Source organism: Solanum dulcamara, chromosome 6 (genome assembly GCF_947179165.1).
Source record: "Solanum dulcamara chromosome 6, daSolDulc1.2, whole genome shotgun sequence".
Classification (NCBI taxonomy): domain Eukaryota; kingdom Viridiplantae; phylum Streptophyta; class Magnoliopsida; order Solanales; family Solanaceae; genus Solanum; species Solanum dulcamara.
Genome location: NC_077242.1, coordinates 1,756,028 through 1,775,528, shown reverse-complemented (window position 1 = coordinate 1,775,528; position 19,501 = coordinate 1,756,028). Strand labels below are relative to the sequence as shown.

At 31.7% G+C, this 19,501-nt stretch overlaps 2 protein-coding genes and 1 long non-coding RNA gene across 3 annotated transcripts; 2 read left to right on the top strand and 1 right to left on the bottom strand.

Moving 5' to 3' along the window:
- The first annotated feature begins 1,265 nt into the window (after positions 1 to 1,265).
- LOC129892174 (uncharacterized) lies at positions 1,266 to 5,740 on the top strand. The gene is made up of 3 exons (XM_055967733.1): positions 1,266 to 1,619; positions 2,020 to 2,209; positions 2,322 to 5,740. Exons 1-3 carry the CDS (start codon positions 1,383 to 1,385, stop codon positions 2,468 to 2,470), a joined length of 576 nt encoding a protein of 191 aa, XP_055823708.1. The 5' UTR covers positions 1,266 to 1,382; the 3' UTR covers positions 2,471 to 5,740.
- A 10,192-nt stretch (positions 5,741 to 15,932) lies between these two features.
- On the top strand, positions 15,933 to 17,791 carry LOC129892173 (calcium/calmodulin-regulated receptor-like kinase 1). The gene is made up of 3 exons (XM_055967732.1): positions 15,933 to 16,246; positions 16,878 to 17,031; positions 17,665 to 17,791. Exons 1-3 carry the CDS (start codon positions 15,933 to 15,935, stop codon positions 17,749 to 17,751), a joined length of 555 nt encoding a protein of 184 aa, XP_055823707.1. The 3' UTR covers positions 17,752 to 17,791.
- On the bottom strand, positions 17,284 to 19,501 carry LOC129892175 (uncharacterized). The gene is made up of 2 exons (XR_008767278.1): positions 19,333 to 19,501; positions 17,284 to 18,124 (listed from the first exon to the last, which is right to left on the bottom strand). It is a non-coding gene; the product is annotated as an uncharacterized LOC129892175 (long non-coding RNA).

Here is a 19,501-nt window from a genome sequence, read left to right as displayed (position 1 = left end):
TCGAACAAGATAAGCTCCACACCTGATTCAACTCACCACTAAACTAGCTATCAAACTATCCCTTACATCTCCGTTTTAGTAGAATCTTTTTCAAAATCGTTTATTTTTTGCTTTTCTTTTTGAGTTATATTAAGGTGGGAGTGGAACCTAATAGTCATAGCTACAAGCCTATAGGCTTTTTCCAAGTTAATTATAGGAAACTTACATAAATATATAAGAAAATATTTATCATTTATAGCAATAAAAAAATAATTTAGTGAACACTTATAATACATTTTTAATACATATTGCAGAGAACTATTTATAAAACATATATGATACAAGTTTTATAGATGGATAATACATTTATCACATACTTTAATATACTTATAATACATTATGTCAGTTTCTTACTACACAAACATAATATATATTTTAAAATACTTATAATATATTTATATTGTATGCATAATTCACTTTTAATATAAGTGTAGATTTATCATAGTATTGCTATGTATTGCTATAAATAGTAATAAATAAAAAATATCGCTAAAATCAGTAATTAATTTTTAAAAAGCACTCAATAAAGTAATGATTTTTCTATTTAATTATCATTTCATTCAATTGTTGAAAAAGGAAAGCTCATTTCATACGAGTCAAAAAAGAATTGTTCATTAAATTAAATTAAATTTACTTATATTTATCTCTATTTTAAATGAGCAGATTGAATATGAATCAATTATATACGAGTCGTGTGGGGTTGGACAAATTGGAATTGTGAATTATTTATCACCACAAAATTCTAGTCTAACCTTTTTGAGTCTAGATGTCCTTATCCATCCAAATATTAAAGTTATGAATGACCCTTTTATTAGGATCCTTATATTTATCAGATTAGGACTTTTAGGATTGTCCATTGTATTGATGTATAATTACGTAGACTTTATCATGTATATTTAGAATTTTTATATCTTTATATAAAAATATGACATCGGGCTCTTGATGAATAATGAGCCATTATCAAAACTCTCTCATGGTATCAGAAGTACAAATTTAGCCCACGATTTGTTTGTTTCTTTTCTTATTTTCGTTCAGTCATGGCTTCTTAATCTCTTTCTACCTCGGAACTTGTTACTTCAATAATTTGTTCTCTTCCAATTTCTACACAAAATATCAGTTCTATTATTTCTACCGTGAGCACTACTCCTTTGGCGTCCTCCTTTTCTCTTCCTTCTGTGCCATCTCCTTTGGTCTCTATACCGACTTTCTTATCTGGTTAGGCGTTATCTACGTCTCTTGGAAATATTATTGGCTTACCATTTGTTCCTCCATGCTCTACTAATTTTGATCCTATCCTTTCTTCTACCTTTTCTTCTTCAGCGTCTCTTGCTGCACCAAATATTATGAATCTCGTTACCATCAAACTTCAATCTGTCGAAGACTATTTGACATGGAGAACTCAGTTTACCTCTCTTTTGATTTCTCATGATTTACTTGGATTTGTTGATGGCTCGTTTTCACCTCCAAGTCAATTTATTTGTGATTCTTCTGGAAATCAGCAGCCTAATCCCAACTACCGCTCATGGATGCGAGTAGATCAAAGTGTGAGATCTTGGATTTTTGCTACCTTATCACGTGAGGTTCTTGTTGATGTCCATTTTTTACCCACATCTCATGATATTTGGATGTCTTTACATCGTCGTTACATGGATGCTAGTCAAGAAAAATCAATTGACTTAAAACGATAACTCACCACCCTGCGTAAATCAGACTCTACATCTATTGATCAATATCTGAGAGATGCAAAATAAATCGCACATTCCTTAGCAGCTATTAATTCACCTGTTTCAAATCAAGACTTTATTGATGATGTATTGCTTGTCCTAGGAAAGGACTATGACACATTAGTTGGCATTATCACTCATTTTTCTGGACAATTGACGTTTGAGGAACTTCGTTCTAAGTTGTTACTACATGCAACGTTTGCAACATTTTAAAGGTCCTGATCCACCATCTCTTTCACATGTTTTTGCTGCTCAGAATATACACTCAAATTTTTCAAGTACAATTCATTCATATCAAGGGGGTCGCGGCAGGGGTCGTACCTATTCTCCTAGAGGTCGAGGCCACGGTGGTCGAGGTCGTGGCTCAACTAGCAGGTTTCAACAACATCAAGGATCTACGACAAATAACTTTCCTCGCAACGGCTCTACTAGACAAACCACTACAGGTATTTATTGTGCTTCTCATGTCTCTTATGGCTCACCGTCCACAATTACAACTTCTCCATCCTCTGGAGTTTTAGGTTCTCATCCCTCGACTCTTCTTTGTCAAATTTGTAGTTTTATTGGCCACCAAGCATTGCAATGCTCAAATCGTTTCAATCATGCTTTTGTTGCTAGTGATCTTCCTAAGTTTTTTGCGACAATGTCGGTTGGTGAAACAAATGATGCTACCTGGTACCTTGACTTGGCTGCCTCTGCTCATATGACCCCATCCGAAGGTAATTTTTTACATACATCCTCTTACAATGGTTGTGATCGTGTTTTAGTTGGAGATGGAGCTTTGCTTGATATTAATAAAATTGGATATTGTCGAATACCTGCAGCATTTCGTCCTTTACATTTAAACTCCACCTTTCATGTACCTAATCTTAGTCATAATTTAATTTTAATTGTTCCGTAATGTTTGACTCTTTTTCTGCTTCTGTTAAGTACAAAGTCACGGGCCAACCTCTTCTCCAGGCTTCCAGTAAAGGCGACGTTTATCTTGTGTCCTCTTCATCTACGCATTCTTTTCCTCATCCATTTGTTGCTTTGCGTCAACCAGGAGATATATGGCACCGTTGACTTGGCCATCGTGGTGCTTGTGTCCTTGATAGTCTTAGGAAAAATAATTTAATTAGTTTGCTCAATTCTTTTAGCAATAGTCGTGTCTCTTGTCATCTTGGAAAATCTCAACGTTTGTCTTTCAATTTAGTTGATCATTGCAGTTCCTCACCTTTAGAAATTATTCACTCTGATGTCTGGCAATTGCCTATATTATCTAATTTAGGCTTTCAATATTATGTCATATTTGTGGATGATTTTTCTCATTTTACTTGGCTTTATCCTATGAAAAATAAGTATAAGGTCTTCACACACTTCTGTACTTATCAAAAATTGATTGAAAATCTTTTTAATAGTAATATCAAAATCTTTCAAAGTGACGGGGGAGGAGAATTTGATAATAAATTCATGCTTTTTCACTTTTCTACCTCATGCATTTCCTTTCACAAATCATTTTCGGACACTCCTTAATAGAATGGGGTTGCTGAAGGAAAACACAAACACACAATTGAAATTGTACGAACTATTCTCACGAGTCAAAACTTCCTTCTCAATTTTGGGTTGATGCTGCTTTTTATGCTGTTTACACTATTAATAGGCTACCCACTCCTATTTTTAATGAAATTTCTCCCTCTGAAAAGCTATTTGGGAAACCTCCAAATTATTCATTTCTCAAAGTATTCGGATGTGAGTGTTTTCCGAATATATCTGCTCGTGTTTCTACTAAGCTTGCCCCGCGTTCTAATCAATGTGTATTTTTAGGATATGCTCCGAATTGTAAAAGGTATCGTTGTCTATATCCTAAAACTAGTCGTGTTTATATTAGCTGACACACGCTCTTTCATGAACTAAGACTTTCATAGTCAGAGCTTGTTAACTCAACTGCTGCGTCCATCTCTTTTTCTGCTTCTTCCAACCCGCTCGTTGTCATGTCACCTTTATATTCTATCCCTACTATCACATCTTCATCTCCAAGTTATATAACTTCTTCCTCTCCGATTGTCTCATCTATATCCGACAATCCTTCTAGTGAATCAAATTCTAGTGTTCCTCCCACTTCTTCCAATCCTCCTATTTCATCAACTAGTGTTCCTCATATTTTGTCCCCCTCGACTAGTATGTTACCTTTAATTAACGATCTGCCCACATCCCCCTCTCTTTCCAATCATCTAATGCAAACTCGTTTGAAATATAGAATCACTAAGCCTCTTTAGTTGTTTTCCTTAAATACGATTCATGAAGTTGAACCATCTTGTTTCTCTCAAGCTGTCAAAAATTCAAAATGGCAGCAAGCAATGGCTGATGAATTCAATGCACTTTTAGAAAACAAAACTTGGCTGTTTGTTCCTTATAACGATAATATGAACTTGGTTGGTTATAAATGGATGTATCGTATCAAATATAACTTAGATGGGTCCATTAAGCATTATAAAGCCTGCCTTGTAGAACAAGGTTTTTACCAACAATCGGTATTGATTATCATGAGACTTTTAGTCCTGTTGTTCGGCCAACTACGGTACGTCTTGCTCTTTCTCTTGCTGTTTCTTTTTCTTGGTCAATTCGACAACTTGATGTCAAAAATGTTTTTCTTCATAGTGTTCTTAATGAGAAAATCTTCATGAAACAACCTCTTGGTTTTACTCATCCAGATTATCCACATCATGTTTGCAAATAAACTAACGCCATTTATGGTCTAAAGCAAGCACCACGTTCTTGGTTTCATCGCTTTAGTACATTTCTTCTAACCCAAGGTTTTATTTGTAGTAAAACAGACCCGTCTATGTTTATTCATCGTTCTTCTTTAGGTATTCTTATCCTATTGTTGTATGTTGATGATATTATTCTCACTGATAGTCATTCACATCTTCTTGCTCAATTCATAGATCGACTTTCTCATCAGTTTGCAATGAAAGATCTAGGTGAACTTCATTATTTTCTTGGTGTTCATGTTGTCAGCACCTCACATGGTCTTCGTTTGTCTCAACAAAAATACATTGTTCATCTACTTCTTAAGTTTCATATGCATACATGCAAGCCTGTTCGTATTCCTATTGCATCTTGCACATGTATATCTCTTGAGGATGGTAACTTACTTTCGGACCCAAGTGAGTATCGGAGCATGGTTGGTTCACTTCAATATTTGACAATGACTCGTTCTGATATTGCCTATGCAGTAAATATTGTCTCTCAATTTATGAATGCTCCCCGAACTACTCACATGCACTGTGTCAAGCGTATTTTTAGATATTTGCAGGATACACTCACAAATGATTTATTTCTGCGTGCTCTTCATCCAATTCTATTATCATTGTCTATTCTGATGTCGATTGGGCTGGTTGTTCGGATACTCGAAGATCTACGATGTACTATGCAGTATTCCTGGGCTCAAACCTCATTTCTTGGCGTGCAAAGAAGCAACCAACTGTTTCTAAGTCTTCCACAGAGGTCGAATACAGAGCAATTTCTTACACAGTTGTTGAGACTACTTGGATTTGTCATCTTCTCTGTGAGCTTGGAATTTATCTTCGTCAACCGGTTCGTGTATTTTGTGACAATGTCAGTTATACATATATATGTCGAAATTCGGTGTTCCATGATCGCTCCAAGCATATTGATGTTGATTTTCATTATGTTCGTAACAAAGTATCTAAAGGAAATCTTGTTGTTAAATATATCCCGACGCGATTACAAGTTGCTGACATTTTTACGAAAGGCTTGTCCTCCTCTCAATTTTGTTTTTCACGTGACAATCTGTCCGTCACTATATCTCGTCCAGATTGAAGGGGCGTATTAGGACTCTTATATTGATCAGATTAAGACTCTTAGGATTGTCCATTATATTGATGTATAAATAGGACTCGTAGACTTTATCATGTACATCTAGGATTCTTATATCTTTGTATAAATATATGACATCGGGCTCTTGATCAAGAATGAGCCATTATTAAAACTCTCTCACCTTTCAGAGAAAATGAAGCTCCAAAAGTCATCATAAATTACAATTTTTTCAATCAAGACTTTGGAATACTGAAAGTGATCTAGGTTCGTAATTTTACACGTGCAAATTAATAAAAAAATTATAAAATAAATCATGAATTTTCATGTCATCACGTGTCGGAGTTACGTATTCAATGATCATTAATTGAATCCCCTTCATTAAAAAATCAAATTATGTACTGATGAATTTTATATGTACGTAAATAATTTATCGTCTCATTAACAGAAAAATAAAGTTCTTTGTTTATCATATTATCGTTATAAGTTTGATTTCAAATTATGATCAGTGGTGGAGTTAAGAATTCAAATAAGGAGTCTCTAAAAAAAAACACTCTTATGACAAAGAGATTTAACAATTATGATATGCAAGTTGCAAATGAAACTCACATTTACCTTATATACATAATATAATTTTTAAACTAATCTCTCTAAAGCTTTCATCTTTTTTGCTTTTTTAATAATTCAAATTTAAGATCTCAAAAGTAGAAGGTACTTACCACCAACCAGGCGACAACCCTTTTGGCTATGAGATATTAGCATTTCTCTTGATCACCTTATCTATTATTTTGTATCCGTCATAAACTTTATCCATAGCACATAAGCTTAGAATAAAAAGGCAAAAAAGAGTTCATGTTGAATATTTACCTAACTAAGGTCATGCCTTTGAAGCCAAAGATTACATGGTAATACAATATGGTACTGTTATAATGGTGGCTTGAGGAATGACATATTTGTATTATTATTTTGATTTAGGACCATGTAATAATAATTAATATACATTATGAACCAGACAAAGATACATGTTTTTTTTTAAAAAAAATATTCTTAGACTTAATATATGGTACTAATTAGGGGGGAAAAACACATAGAACACGTGGGTAACAAAAGACGGTAGCTATAATTAGCAGCATATGTTCTCACTTTGCATCATTATGGTCCCTCTAAGATATTATAGTACCCCTTAGACCCCACTAATTTTATGTTCCCACCTACATTTAAATTCTTAAGAGTAGTTTATTTGCATAAGTCCATTCAAACATACTTTTAGAAGTTTATTATGGAAAAAAATATCATTAATTTTTTTTTAACTATGAGTAATGAAAGCAAGAAACATTCTTTTACGGCTTATCAGTTCTATAAGAGAACGGTTCAACTGGTTAGGTGGTTTGGCACATTATTCACTGTGCTTTACTTAAAGCAGTGTGCGTCATCCGGGTGATAAAAAAGAACCATACCCTATTGAAAGTGTCCCTGTCCTTGAATCATCAGGCTACCCTCGGATTCTTCCCTCTAGATATGTTTGAGGTGGGCGGGAAGGATAGAGCCCAACTTATTATATACGGATACGGAAAGTCTAGTAAAGTTAGGGTTTTGTTTGATCCAATAAAAAAATGATACATAATAAATATTTAGAAAAAATACAAAATAAAGAGAGGGTTGTTAGTTTTAAGCGTAAAAGAGTGAGCTAAAAAGGTGAACAGAAGAGTATTATTAGACCAAACAAAAGAGTAAAAGGTTGTTTTTAGACCAAAAGATGGATAAAGAATATGTTTAGACTTTTTTCTAGATTTATATTTTATATGTCAAAAGTTAAAAATTTTAAGTACCTAAAATCCTGTATATATAGGTGGAGTTATAACAACTACAATATAACGATGTAAAATATAAAATCGAAAACAAGTGATAATAATTTTATTGAATTAGATATATCAATCAATACTTCTTACATGAGGGCGAGTCCAATCTCTTTAGTAGTTCTTTACAAGCTCAATAAAGCACAATCTCTTTATTTAAAGTGAAGGGAAAAAAGTTATCTTTAACAAATGATGAAACTCTTATTTTTGCGATATTAAACATAACTTTATTTCTAAAAAAATCCTATCACCACCCCTCGATCGAATGCAAAGGTGAATTCATAATTTAATTTTACCTATTTTAACTATTAAAATTGGAATTTGTGTAATATTCTTAAACTTGAAACAATACCGTACAAGTATTTTTTTTTTGTGGCCTTTACCATTGCATATATATATACACACACTCACACTCACACTCTCAAGGTGTAAATAAAATTATGTGAAGGTGGAATGGAATTAACCAGTTTCTTGGGTAATATCAACAATATGATTCAAGGAAAAGAGTATTCTCCAAATTTAAGCAATTACCACGATGGGTTTTATTATTTCCACTAAAGGTGACAATTGGACGGATTGAACGAAAATGTGTCAGGTCAAGATGGGTTAAATTATCGAATGAGTGGGTTATTGATTCACCTAAATTTTAATTGGGCTAAAATGGATGGGTCGAAATAGATTAAACAATGGATCATAGCTCAACTCACTAAACTTGACCCATTTTTTATTAAGATATCAATAAATATTATCAACCAATCTATTAGTTTAATCAATAAAACAATTTGATTTTATTTTTTCGATTTCTCAAAATGATACAATTCAATGTTTCGAAATGATATTTAGTTTTCTAAAGGATGGGCATTTATACAGGTCAATGTGGGCTGTTATTTTCTAATGGGTCACTTTGGACATAACTCAACTAGTAAATATATATTGCCCAACCCATTCAAATTTGGAAAGATTACATAAATACACAACTTATTTTATCATATTGTTTAAAATTCCCTATCATTTGAAAAAATTACAAAAATCTCTACTCTCTCATATTCTCTGATACATCAATGTACGTGATGTATCGGTCGGATACATCACATATCAGGACGTACGTGATGTATTCGGAAGTAACCAAAAAGAAGGGATTTTGGGTAATTTATAAAAGAGTAGGGACATAATGTAATTGGGAAGCATCACTACGAAATTTAGGTAAAATTTACTTAAAATTTGGACGTGTTGTACTGGTCATTTGGGCTTAAGGCTGATTAATCTCCACAAATAAGTTGGGCCCAAGAGTTTTCAGACCCAACATAAAGCTTACTGGGTGTTCAAACTATAAAGGCCTAATTTGAGCCCAGAAGCTATAATCAATAGAGCAGGCCCAAATATTAATTTCATTATTAAACAGATAGACCAAGATAGATAGTACTGCGTCTCCATTAGAAAGTATATTATAAAAAATTAAGTTCAAAAAATTTTAACTCTTAAATGGAATGATTTTTCACAAAACCAAATGATTCAAATATTAGTTATCTGTTGTGTGTCCGTGTAGCTAACCTAGAAATTAAAGATGATCGGTAACCTGCAAGAGAAAATCGCAACAATATTTATATATTATCAGCATACACACGTATATATATAATTTAAATCTGCAAAAATTCGACGAAAATTTCTCTCTAATACTTAGGAAGAGGGAAAATGGAGATCTATGGAGGGGAAGTAGAAACATTATATCATTAGAAAAGAAAAACAGTAAGGAAGAAAAAGAGAAAATAGAGTCGTGAAATTCCTTGATTAATGTGGAATGGTTGAGATTCCGTTAGGTTCTACATGTCTTGAGTTTGAATCTCTAGGAATGAAAAAAAAATATTATAAATTTAAAGTGTCGTTCCTAGAAATGAGCTCACAATGCGCAAATCCAAATTTAATCAATTTCTAATACCTCCAAAAGAGAGAAAAATTGCACGTGTTTGCATGTGTTGATAACATGTTTCTTGGATCACAAAATTATGATAATTTGATAGTATAAAGAAAAAAATTATAATTCAAACCCATATCCATTATCCAATGATGGAACTATTAAAGCAAAATAAAATCAGAACAACCGTTATAACTAAAACTAATAAAACTAACGTGTTCAATTTAATTCGATTTGCACGCTTAGTAAATTAACTTAATTAATTTCAAATAAACAACTTAAACCGAGAAACATAAATTTTATTTTCCATCCCCCTTAGCGGATTATCACTCCGAGTAAAATGAATTACTCCCTTCATTTCATATATCTCCAGGTCAATTAGTGGAGTAGTCATATATATAGTGAAGGACAACCAATCAAACATCTTTCATCGTTACATATCAAAAAAAATTATATAACATATATAAGTTAAAAATTATTTTTCATACGTATATTAATAAATGGTACGCAAGAATCCGCGTTACGGCTTTTAAGGGTATGCGGCGGAATTTTGGGCGTTGGCTCTCATTTTGGTCCCTTCTTTACCAAACAGTCATGAGTCATGACATTTCCCTAATTCCCCTTTTTTTAAAATTATATTTTCTGCTTTTGTTGCTTTATTTTGCTTTTGTTGCTTTAACATATCAATATTATTATATTTATTTATATGATAGAGGAACATATCCCGTCAAAAACATTCTGCTGTTTTATTAGCATTCTTTTCTGTAACCATTAATGACCTAATTTTCCTTACCTAGTTGACGTTTATACCCCCACCTCTCTATTTAGCTTGAAGTTACCAATCTACCCTCCCTTTTCATTTTTTTTATTTATTTAGAAAGTGTTTGACTATGAAAAAAAATTATTTTCTTTTTTCCGAATTGAATTTTGGAAAACATATTTGGGCATTCAACTTGAAGTTGAATCTCAGATTTTTCAAGTATTTGAGAAATAACACAAAAGTATTTTCACTCTAAATTACTCACAAAAGTCAAAAACAACTTTAACTTGTATTATGGCTAAACATAATTAATTTTCAAGTATTTTTTTCCACTTTAAGCATAAAAATTACTTCTTTTCTAATTTAACAATGAAACATGGTTAAACGTCCACTTATACACTTTTTGTTTCAATTTATCTATTCTATTTTTTTTAATTCTTTTTTAAAAAGAATAGCTTCTTCCTTTTCGACAATTCTTAATTTCAAATTTTCACGTGACATATTTAAAACCACAAGACTAAGAAATATTTTGATATATTTGACATATGTTATATCTGACATATGTTTAATTTAATATCATAAGATTTTATAATTTTTTTTTTCTTAAACTAGATGTTAAGTTAAAACAATACAAACAAATTAAAATAGACAGAACTAAGATATTGTAGTTGGACATTTTTAGAGGTAGATGTTGAATTCGTGAATCTTGAGGAATGGGAGTATGTATGTGATGTGACTTTCCTGCACGTCTTTAGATCCAAAGAGATCTTTATTATCATCAACCACGTTTTCTTCTCTACTCAAAATTATTAATGTTAAAATTAAAGGGTAAACAAAAAGTTCCAATATATCCACATGCATTATGTTCACACATCTACACAATATGTTATAAAAGACTATCGGAGATCATGAAAAGACACGATCATATACATATATTATTCACAAAGGAAATTTTGTTTTGTACAATTACAAAACGAACGAATCAATTAATAATCACCCATTAGTTACGTATCGAATATTTTGACATTACATTTTTAAAATCACAAGTTTCAAAAGTCTTATAATCACACAAATAGTATGATGACATGTTATTTAAGAACACAAATTCCAAATTAAAATCTTTGTTTATTTTTAAACTTTGTGTTCACTCAAATAGATTCATATCGCTTAAAACGTATAATTGGAAATATATATATAATTTCTAGGTCATTTTTGAATTTCTTTTTTTCTAGGTTAAAACTAATCTCCTAGTCAACTTCTTAGTTTAGACAATTAGAATTAGAAAAAAAATCAATCAGTAAACACACATATGACGTATATAGCTAGAAAAACTAGAATAATAAAATGAAGCTATCATATAACTCTATCTATGTAAGCTTGTTCACATTGTTGATCTTAAATTCAAATAAAAAAGAAGAATTTGAAGATCAATCGAAAACAAAATCACTATCCTATAAACTTAAAAACAAGATTGCATACATCTTATCCTTCTCAGACTCATTTGTAAAATTACATAAGTTATTTAATTTTATATTACATATATGGAAGTCGTACTCAAACATGGTTCAACGTGGGAGCTGGGAATGGATGTCATATCTTGTCAGTGTTTGAAATTAGTGTGTTTCAACTTTTATATATCAAATTCAACTTGGTTGGGTTAGGTTGACAGTTGATTACTGCCATTGCTATTTCTTCCAAAACTCATAAACCGTCTATATCTACACTTTATTTATTTATTTTTCGTATATCATTTCCAAACTTTTTAAAAAAAAAAGGAATATAGTACTAATTCATTGGCAATGCAGATTAAGAGTCCTAATAAGTCCGACCAAACACTTATCACTCTCTAATAGTACCATTAAATGGCTATATTATTAATCAACCTTCGGCCTCCTAAAGATTCTGACTAATTAAGCATTCATACTTTAGTCAAATCAGCTTATAATAAATATCAAAGGGCTTGTAAGTTAAAATAGTCAAAAGGTATGCAGGATCGGTGCTCTAGTTGTTCTTGTACAAGTGGAATCAATTGATATTTCTTCATGAATTCACTTTTTTATATTTTTGAATTTTATAGTATAATTCTTGGCTTCGACATTAATACAGTTTTGAGATAGTACTACATCTAAAAGTGAAAATTTCAACCAAAATGACTTATCGATCTAATCCAACCGTATTGAATTTACCATTTATAATATGGGTAAAAAATGAGTCTATTCACTTTCAGTTTGTCCAAATTCAATTCAAATCGTCCATTTGTCACCGATATCTAAAATGAATAGCTGAGTTGCCCTTTATGGTTATTAATGTGCAGCATGAAATACAACCATAACATACACGAACTTTTACCAGATTAATTAGAATTAAACCTTGTCGGTTCATGTTGATTGGTAGATTAATTTTGTACTTTATTAGTACGGCTTTGATACTTCATATTTTGAACTTATGTACTAATTATTTACAGATATTTTAAGGGGGACTTATGGTATGATGTTTGATAATTTAGATAAATGGGTTGGTGAGGGTTGATATGACTTAATGTAATTTTGTTAGTAAGGTTTACTTTACCAAAAAAAAAATAGACAAGATTATTCATAGTAAATTTGGTAAACGGAAGTCATTTCCGGCCAGAATAGATATACATTAAAGTTTAATAATAATATTAGAAAGTTTGGAGATATTTTTATGAAGCCAAGAACGGAGTTGAGGTTACGGGTACTATACCTTAGTTTTGATTAAGTCTAATATTGTCTTTAAAAATTGTTAAATATGTACAAATAATTAAACTTAGAATTTAGTAATTTAAAAGAACTAAAATCTCAAACACATAGGTTTCAAATTCTAATTTTGTCCATGTATGCTAGTATATATGATACATTTAATGCTGAATTTAATTAATAATATTTAAGTTTGAGCTAATTAGTAACCTGAAGTTAAGAGTTAATTAAGATGATCATAATGAATAATACTTTTTCTCTTAAGATTATCATAATGAATAGTACTTTTTCTCTCGCAAGTGAGGATAGTCCATTTTTTTTCTTTCTCTTTTTAATAAAAAATAATTGTGCGAAAACCTTCTCGAACTGTTTCTTTTGAAGAACCAAAAAAAGTACATTTTCTGATATCTAACAATAAAAAATGACTTTATTATAAGAAATATTTATCTAGAAAATAAATTATATGACAAAATCAACATATGATAGAAAGAAAAATAACATAATACGAACCATTGCCACCAGCATTATTTCAGTTTGAAAAAAAGTGGAAAGAATAGAAAAGAACAAAAATAAAATAAAATAATCAAACATCATTTTGAATTTCTCTAATTCATATATATACATAAATATTTTTTGAATTCCATTAGCGCTAGCTCTATGTCCTTTAATTTTCAATTTAGCTTTTCTATTTTGTTTATTCAACTGGGGCCATAAGATGTAATGTCAATCTTTTTGAACTTCAAAATAAGTTGCAACAATGTCTTATGAAATAAAATAAAATGTAGATAAAACTATCCGTTATTACTGTTACTAATTGGTAATCAGTAAAAAATATATAATGTAATATCTAATCATATTAATTTATCATAGTTTAATAAAGTAACGAGCTAGTTAAAAATGTATATAAACTAACTAATCATAATTAAGTAAAATAAATTTATAAGCACGCACATATTATATGTATATATTGATTTGATTATAATTTTTACCTTGGTAATCTCTGTGTCATTTGATGGAGTAAAATCTTGAGACAAAAATTGGATAAGCATTATTCAATAAAGGGAGGTTATGTACTTGTAAAAGTTAAAAGGAGTTGCATGCTTAGCTGGATTAAACCCAAATAATGGTAAACGTGGATTCACTTTATCATGTAACAATGATAGTAGTAATTACACAGTTTTTAACCAAGAAAATAACAAAAAATAGCAAGGAGTGTACTAATGAATTCCAAACGAAGAAAAAAAAGGACATAAAGGTGTAAAAATGATTCAAAGATAAAATAAATTCAAACTTCGATAAATTTGATTTTTATCGAGCATATTATCCACAGATCAATTACTCTATACATAGTTAGTTAGAAAATAGTAGTAAAGTTACATAAACAACCTTTATATAGTATCTTTTGGTGTGGATATTTTGAAGGTTATTTCTTAAGTATTAGACATCTAACTTCTGCCCAAAATGTATCTCTCAATTCAAAGGTTAAAACCTTATCATGATAAATCATCAAAATCAAAGGTTATGAAAAATTTGTCAATTAAAACTTTTTATAAAATGAAAAAAGAAAAATACTTTTTCTTAGTAAATTGTATACGATATGATTCAGATTAATCCCATCAATAAATTTAGTATACAAATTAAAAAAGAGAAAAGTTTGTCTCTCTCTCTCTCAATTTCTTTTTCCTAGTAACACAAGAAAAATAATTCACATTTATTTAAGGGTCCCAAAAGTAGCTTAGACCATCATTAATTCTATATTTAATTCACCCCAAGAAGAAAAATACATGTTAATTTCAAAATAATTGAATTGTTTAAAGATGAATATTTAAATTTTTTTTCATATTTATTCTTTTATTTATTGAAGTTTTATATTTTCTAAGAGATAGATTACACTATTTCCAAAGTTCTATTTATAATTTTACAAAAAAAAATAGTAAAAAATATGATTCAAATTATCTATTTTTCTTAATATATGTGCATTGCCTCACAAATAGAAGGAGTATTATATAAACTAAAAGGGCATTATGGGAATGTAAAATAATAATCATCATCTGTCACGCGCGTTTTAAAGTCTGTCAACGTAAAAAAAATGTCAGAACAAGTCCAGTTGCCAGAAACAACACTCTGCTCTCTTGCCTCTTGCAATTGAATTTTCCTGAATTTTCATTTTTCTCTCTATCGGCAAATTCCAAACACGGTCTTAACCAGATTCCTTCCTTTTTTGTTGCTTCTCAACGTGGCTAGATCCTTCTTCATCACGCTTTGTTAACTGCTTCACTCAAGGTACAACAATGGAGGAATGAATATGCACTTTACAGTTTTTCGCCTGAAAAATTGCTCTTTCTGAGTATCCTTTTTTTACTTTTTCTCACTAGTTTTTAATCTGTACTAGTCTACTTTATGAAATTTGGCTTTTGTACGAATCATGATGTGTGTTTTCATTTGATTTGTTGTTTGGAACATGTATTCGTAGATTTTTCCTTTTGGCTGCTGGTGGAATAAGCTTAGTCGTAAGTTTTAGTGATTTTTTTTCATCATCTTTTTGTTGAATTTGAAACTGTCAAGTTTTCCGGCGTGTTTTGACCAAATCTGGATTTTCGAACTTCTTCTTATACGGTGCTCTGTTTGGAAAATAGATTTGTGAAAACTGATAAATACGTATTGTATTGCAGTTTATTGCTTCGGTTGGAGAATTAGCGGGAGGCATGTTCGAAATTTTTTAAGCTTTGAGCTGGATTATCTTTTGCAATTATGGTTTCATATATTACTTTTAATTAGCAAGCAAGCTTAATCTCTCAAGGCATGTTTTTGTTTTCATCTCGAAAATGGAGATTATTTTGATTAAAATTTTGTTTTATTATTTTTCTTGACTCTTGTATTGGGATGAAATTAGTCCGAATGGAGCTAAATTGATATAGAGGATTCATATGGTTGATCTCAACTAGTTTGGGATTGTTGGAAAATGTTGTATTAGCGTTTTTTTTTTCTCCTTGACTTTTGATGCTTGAGCCACCAAGTGCAGGATTTAACTATTTTTAATTTCTTACAGTTATTTCTCGATGGGATCAATGAATAGGTAGCTGAGAATCGAGGAACACGGAAGAGATGGAGAAGGAGTCATCTGGATTAATCATAGGCATCTCAATCGGAGTGGTGATAGGAGTGCTTTTAGCTATAGCTGCATTTTTCTGCTTTAGGAGGTACCATAGGAGACGTCCTCAGATAGGGAATAGCAGTTCTAGGAGAGCTGCCACCGTTCCTATTCGTGTAAATGGTGTTGATACATGTACAGTGTTATCAGACTCCTCAATGGGTACTGAATCACCAAAGTCTATCCAGAATGGCATGTCATTGTGGTTGGGGAACGTCAGGAAGTCGAATGTGGTTTCTGCATCCGGTATACTCGAGTACTCCTACAAGTATGTATCTTTGACAAAATGGAAAGAGTATTGCAACTCCTTAGTATGGTCTCCAATCTACTGCACTCTTATTGTTTGTGAAAGGGATATTGAACTTGAGCAGTTTTGCTAAGACTATTATTTTATCACTGGAGAGGTTGTTTAAAATCAGTATTTATACTATTATAGTTGTTTCGATCACCGGAAGTAGAATAAAATAGAAGGATCCTACGAAATCCAAAACTGTCACTTTTATAGTAGCACTTGTCCCTACAGAACTTGCCAAAGCAGAAATGAGCCATTCTTTTTTATTCTCTCTATCACAGAAACTGTCTTAGACCATACAACTTCAAAGGTCGTCCATCCACTGTCAGGCTACTTTTAGATTTTCCCATTTCAGAATTCCGAACATTGTACTGTTTGGATCTCGTGCAAAAGTAGGAACATTATCCAGTAGCAAGACTTTGCATTTCTGTCTCATGGCAATATCCTATTAATGTATTTGATTCATGACTTTGCAATTCCGTTCGTACTAGTTAACATAAAAATTGCAGTCTTCAATAAATAGACCTTGCATCTTAGGGCCATGACTACATGCTGTAATGCTTTCGATTCTTAATTAAGACGATGATCATACACTACTCATGGGCAGGGATTTGCAGAGAGCAACCTACAACTTCACCACATTGATTGGTCAAGGGGCCTATGGTCCTGTTTATAAAGCTCAGATGTCTACTGGTAAGACGGTTGCTGTCAAAGTGCTTGCAACTGATTCTAAACAAGGGGAGAAAGAATTCCAAACAGAGGTACTCTAAACATTACAGAAGAATTCTTTTCAGGACGATATCCCGTGTGTTTGACAAGTCAACTTGTTCAAACATTTTGTAAATTTTGACATGAACACATGGAAAGGCCAGTTCACCAAATAACCAGTTGATAAAATATGGTGTAGTTGTGGAAAATGCATAATAAATTTACTTACTTTTTGTACCTCGTAAAATGTTTACCTTAAATCATGAGATATCACTTAGACAACATGGCAGTGGTACAAGCCCAAGTGATCTTTAATAAACATCTGGTTTTCAGATAAAAAGAGAAGGGTATATTTACTTCCACTTCCCTCATATTTTGATTCAGTAGCTGGTGAAGTGCTTCTGTGCTTGCAACTGATCATAAGCAAGAGGGGACAGGAAAATTGATGTACCCTCCAAACATGAACAATGCTTTCTCCAAATTTCACAGCACACTAAAAAAAGTTGAGGCAAATCCTAGCATTAGTAAGCTAACAAAACTTTTCATCAAGATATCCTCTGAGCCTCATCCTTTTATTCGTATTTTGTGCTAAACCGTATGTATGCTGTAATAGCTGAACTACATTGTATGATGTAAATGTTTTTTTTTAAAACTAAATTGACTTCCTGCTTCTTTTGTTTCCACAGGTCATGTTACTGGGAAGGCTACACCATAGAAACCTGGTGAATTTAGTTGGATACTGCGCAGAGAAGGGTCAGCATATGCTTATCTGAAGAGGGGCTAGGCCTACAGAAATAATGATTAAAATCCCGCAAGGAATTATTGGAAGGACTAGTCCCTGAAATATTTTCAGTAGAGCTGTGCTGCTCCAGGCTATCACTTAAAGTGGTAGGGGTACCAGGATCAAAATAGTTTACAAATGGAGAATTTGGAGAATTTCCCGAATCAAATTTCAATGTTCCCAACAGCCTATTAGGTATCGAAGGAGTAGTAGTCTTAGAGTAAGAATATGACAAATTCGCATCAGTCACACCATATCCATACAGCTGGTGTGATTCCATACTATATGGCTATCATTAGCTTCTCTAAGCACAAATCGTTCCCAGTACGCACACTTTAACAGTTAGTATCTGTTAAAATATCAACCTGCAAAAGATACAAACAAGCATATATCAGTTTGCCAGCCCTCGTTGATCGAAAAACAGGGTTTTATAACGAATTAGAGAAGCAGAAAATACAAATTCAAGCACACAGAGAACATCATGTTGCACAATTTTATAAGGCAAAATATGATATTCTATCATGTGATATTAACAACAGTATGTAACACTTTCAGTAAATGAGATTGCAATATGAGAACCTTTTTATGTGTAGCGACAAATAGATTGAAATCACAAGTTCACAACCATGATCCTTAGGATTTTCAAAACATAACAGATACACTCCAACATACTGAGTATAATCCGACAAGTGAGACATCTACACCCCTTGAAGACATAAATAATTAGATACAATATACACTTTCTACCCTACCATAACCTCCATCTCCACTCTCCTCCCAAAGAACCTAAAAAGTATGCTGCCTTGGACACCACCGTTATAATAATAATTATATATAAAAAAAAAAACTTCAAAAGTTGTGTCAAAACTAATACTCCCTCCGTTCAAAAAAGAAGGAGACTATTTCCTTGTTACTCAATTCCAGAAATTGACACTTTTTTTCTTAATTTTATAAATAATTTAACTTCAACTTTGCATTTACCTCTAATAATAAATCTTTATAGCTACACAAACATTTCAACATGTTTAAATTCATTAAGTTTCAAAAATCTTATAACTCACTATGTCAATTTGGAGGAAGTAGCTCATACTCTAAAGTAACTGAAAATTTTCATTTATGACTTTGAAATATAATAAAACTAAAAAAGAAACGTTTTAGCAGGGAAACCTTACTAAGCTACGATCAGTGGTGAAGCTAGTGCGTAACACGGGGTTTGGCCGAATCTAATAGCTTTAGTTAATAGTTCAAATAGTAACTTTCTTTAAGAAATCCGTTAAATATGTACAAAGTATTTAGTTTGAAATCAAATAACTTTTCTTTTAAAAAAACAACTAAAATCTCGAATTCATGAGTTTTAAATCCTGATTCCGCCTCTAACTACAATATTCATGTCAAATTCAGTCTCGATTCAGCGAAACCTCATACGTGAATGTTATTTTAATAACTAAGTTGGTTGACTAATGGAACTTTCAGATAAGTTCGATTCTCCACCTCGTAATTAAGAAAACAAACACTTGAATTTCTGGTGTTTGTGTTGGAAAAATGAAAGGAGGAAATTGAGAATGAAGAATACCTGGTAAAATTTAGGGAGAAGGGGAAACGCAAACTCGAAATTCTTCAAAATCAGCTAACCCTATTATTTAATATCTTGAGATATAGAAAGAATAATTGAGCAACAAAATGTGAAATTGCTTGTTTTTATTTATATTTATAAAGGGGAAAGAAGTTGAATTTTAACAGGG

Bases quoted from the DNA above. Each gene is read 5' to 3' on its own strand.
- LOC129892173 (XM_055967732.1), top strand. From the start codon at position 15,933: ATGGAGAAGGAGTCATCTGGATTAATCATAGGCATCTCAATCGGAGTG. The intron at 16,247-16,877 runs GTATGTATCTTT...ACTCATGGGCAG, and splicing joins ATACTCGAGTACTCCTACAA to GGATTTGCAGAGAGCAACCT. The intron at 17,032-17,664 runs GTACTCTAAACA...TTGTTTCCACAG, and splicing joins AGAAAGAATTCCAAACAGAG to GTCATGTTACTGGGAAGGCT.
- LOC129892174 (XM_055967733.1), top strand. From the start codon at position 1,383: ATGAATCTCGTTACCATCAAACTTCAATCTGTCGAAGACTATTTGACA. The intron at 1,620-2,019 runs GTTCTTGTTGAT...TTTGCTGCTCAG, and splicing joins TTGCTACCTTATCACGTGAG to AATATACACTCAAATTTTTC. The intron at 2,210-2,321 runs GTATTTATTGTG...TCAAATTTGTAG, and splicing joins TACTAGACAAACCACTACAG to TTTTATTGGCCACCAAGCAT.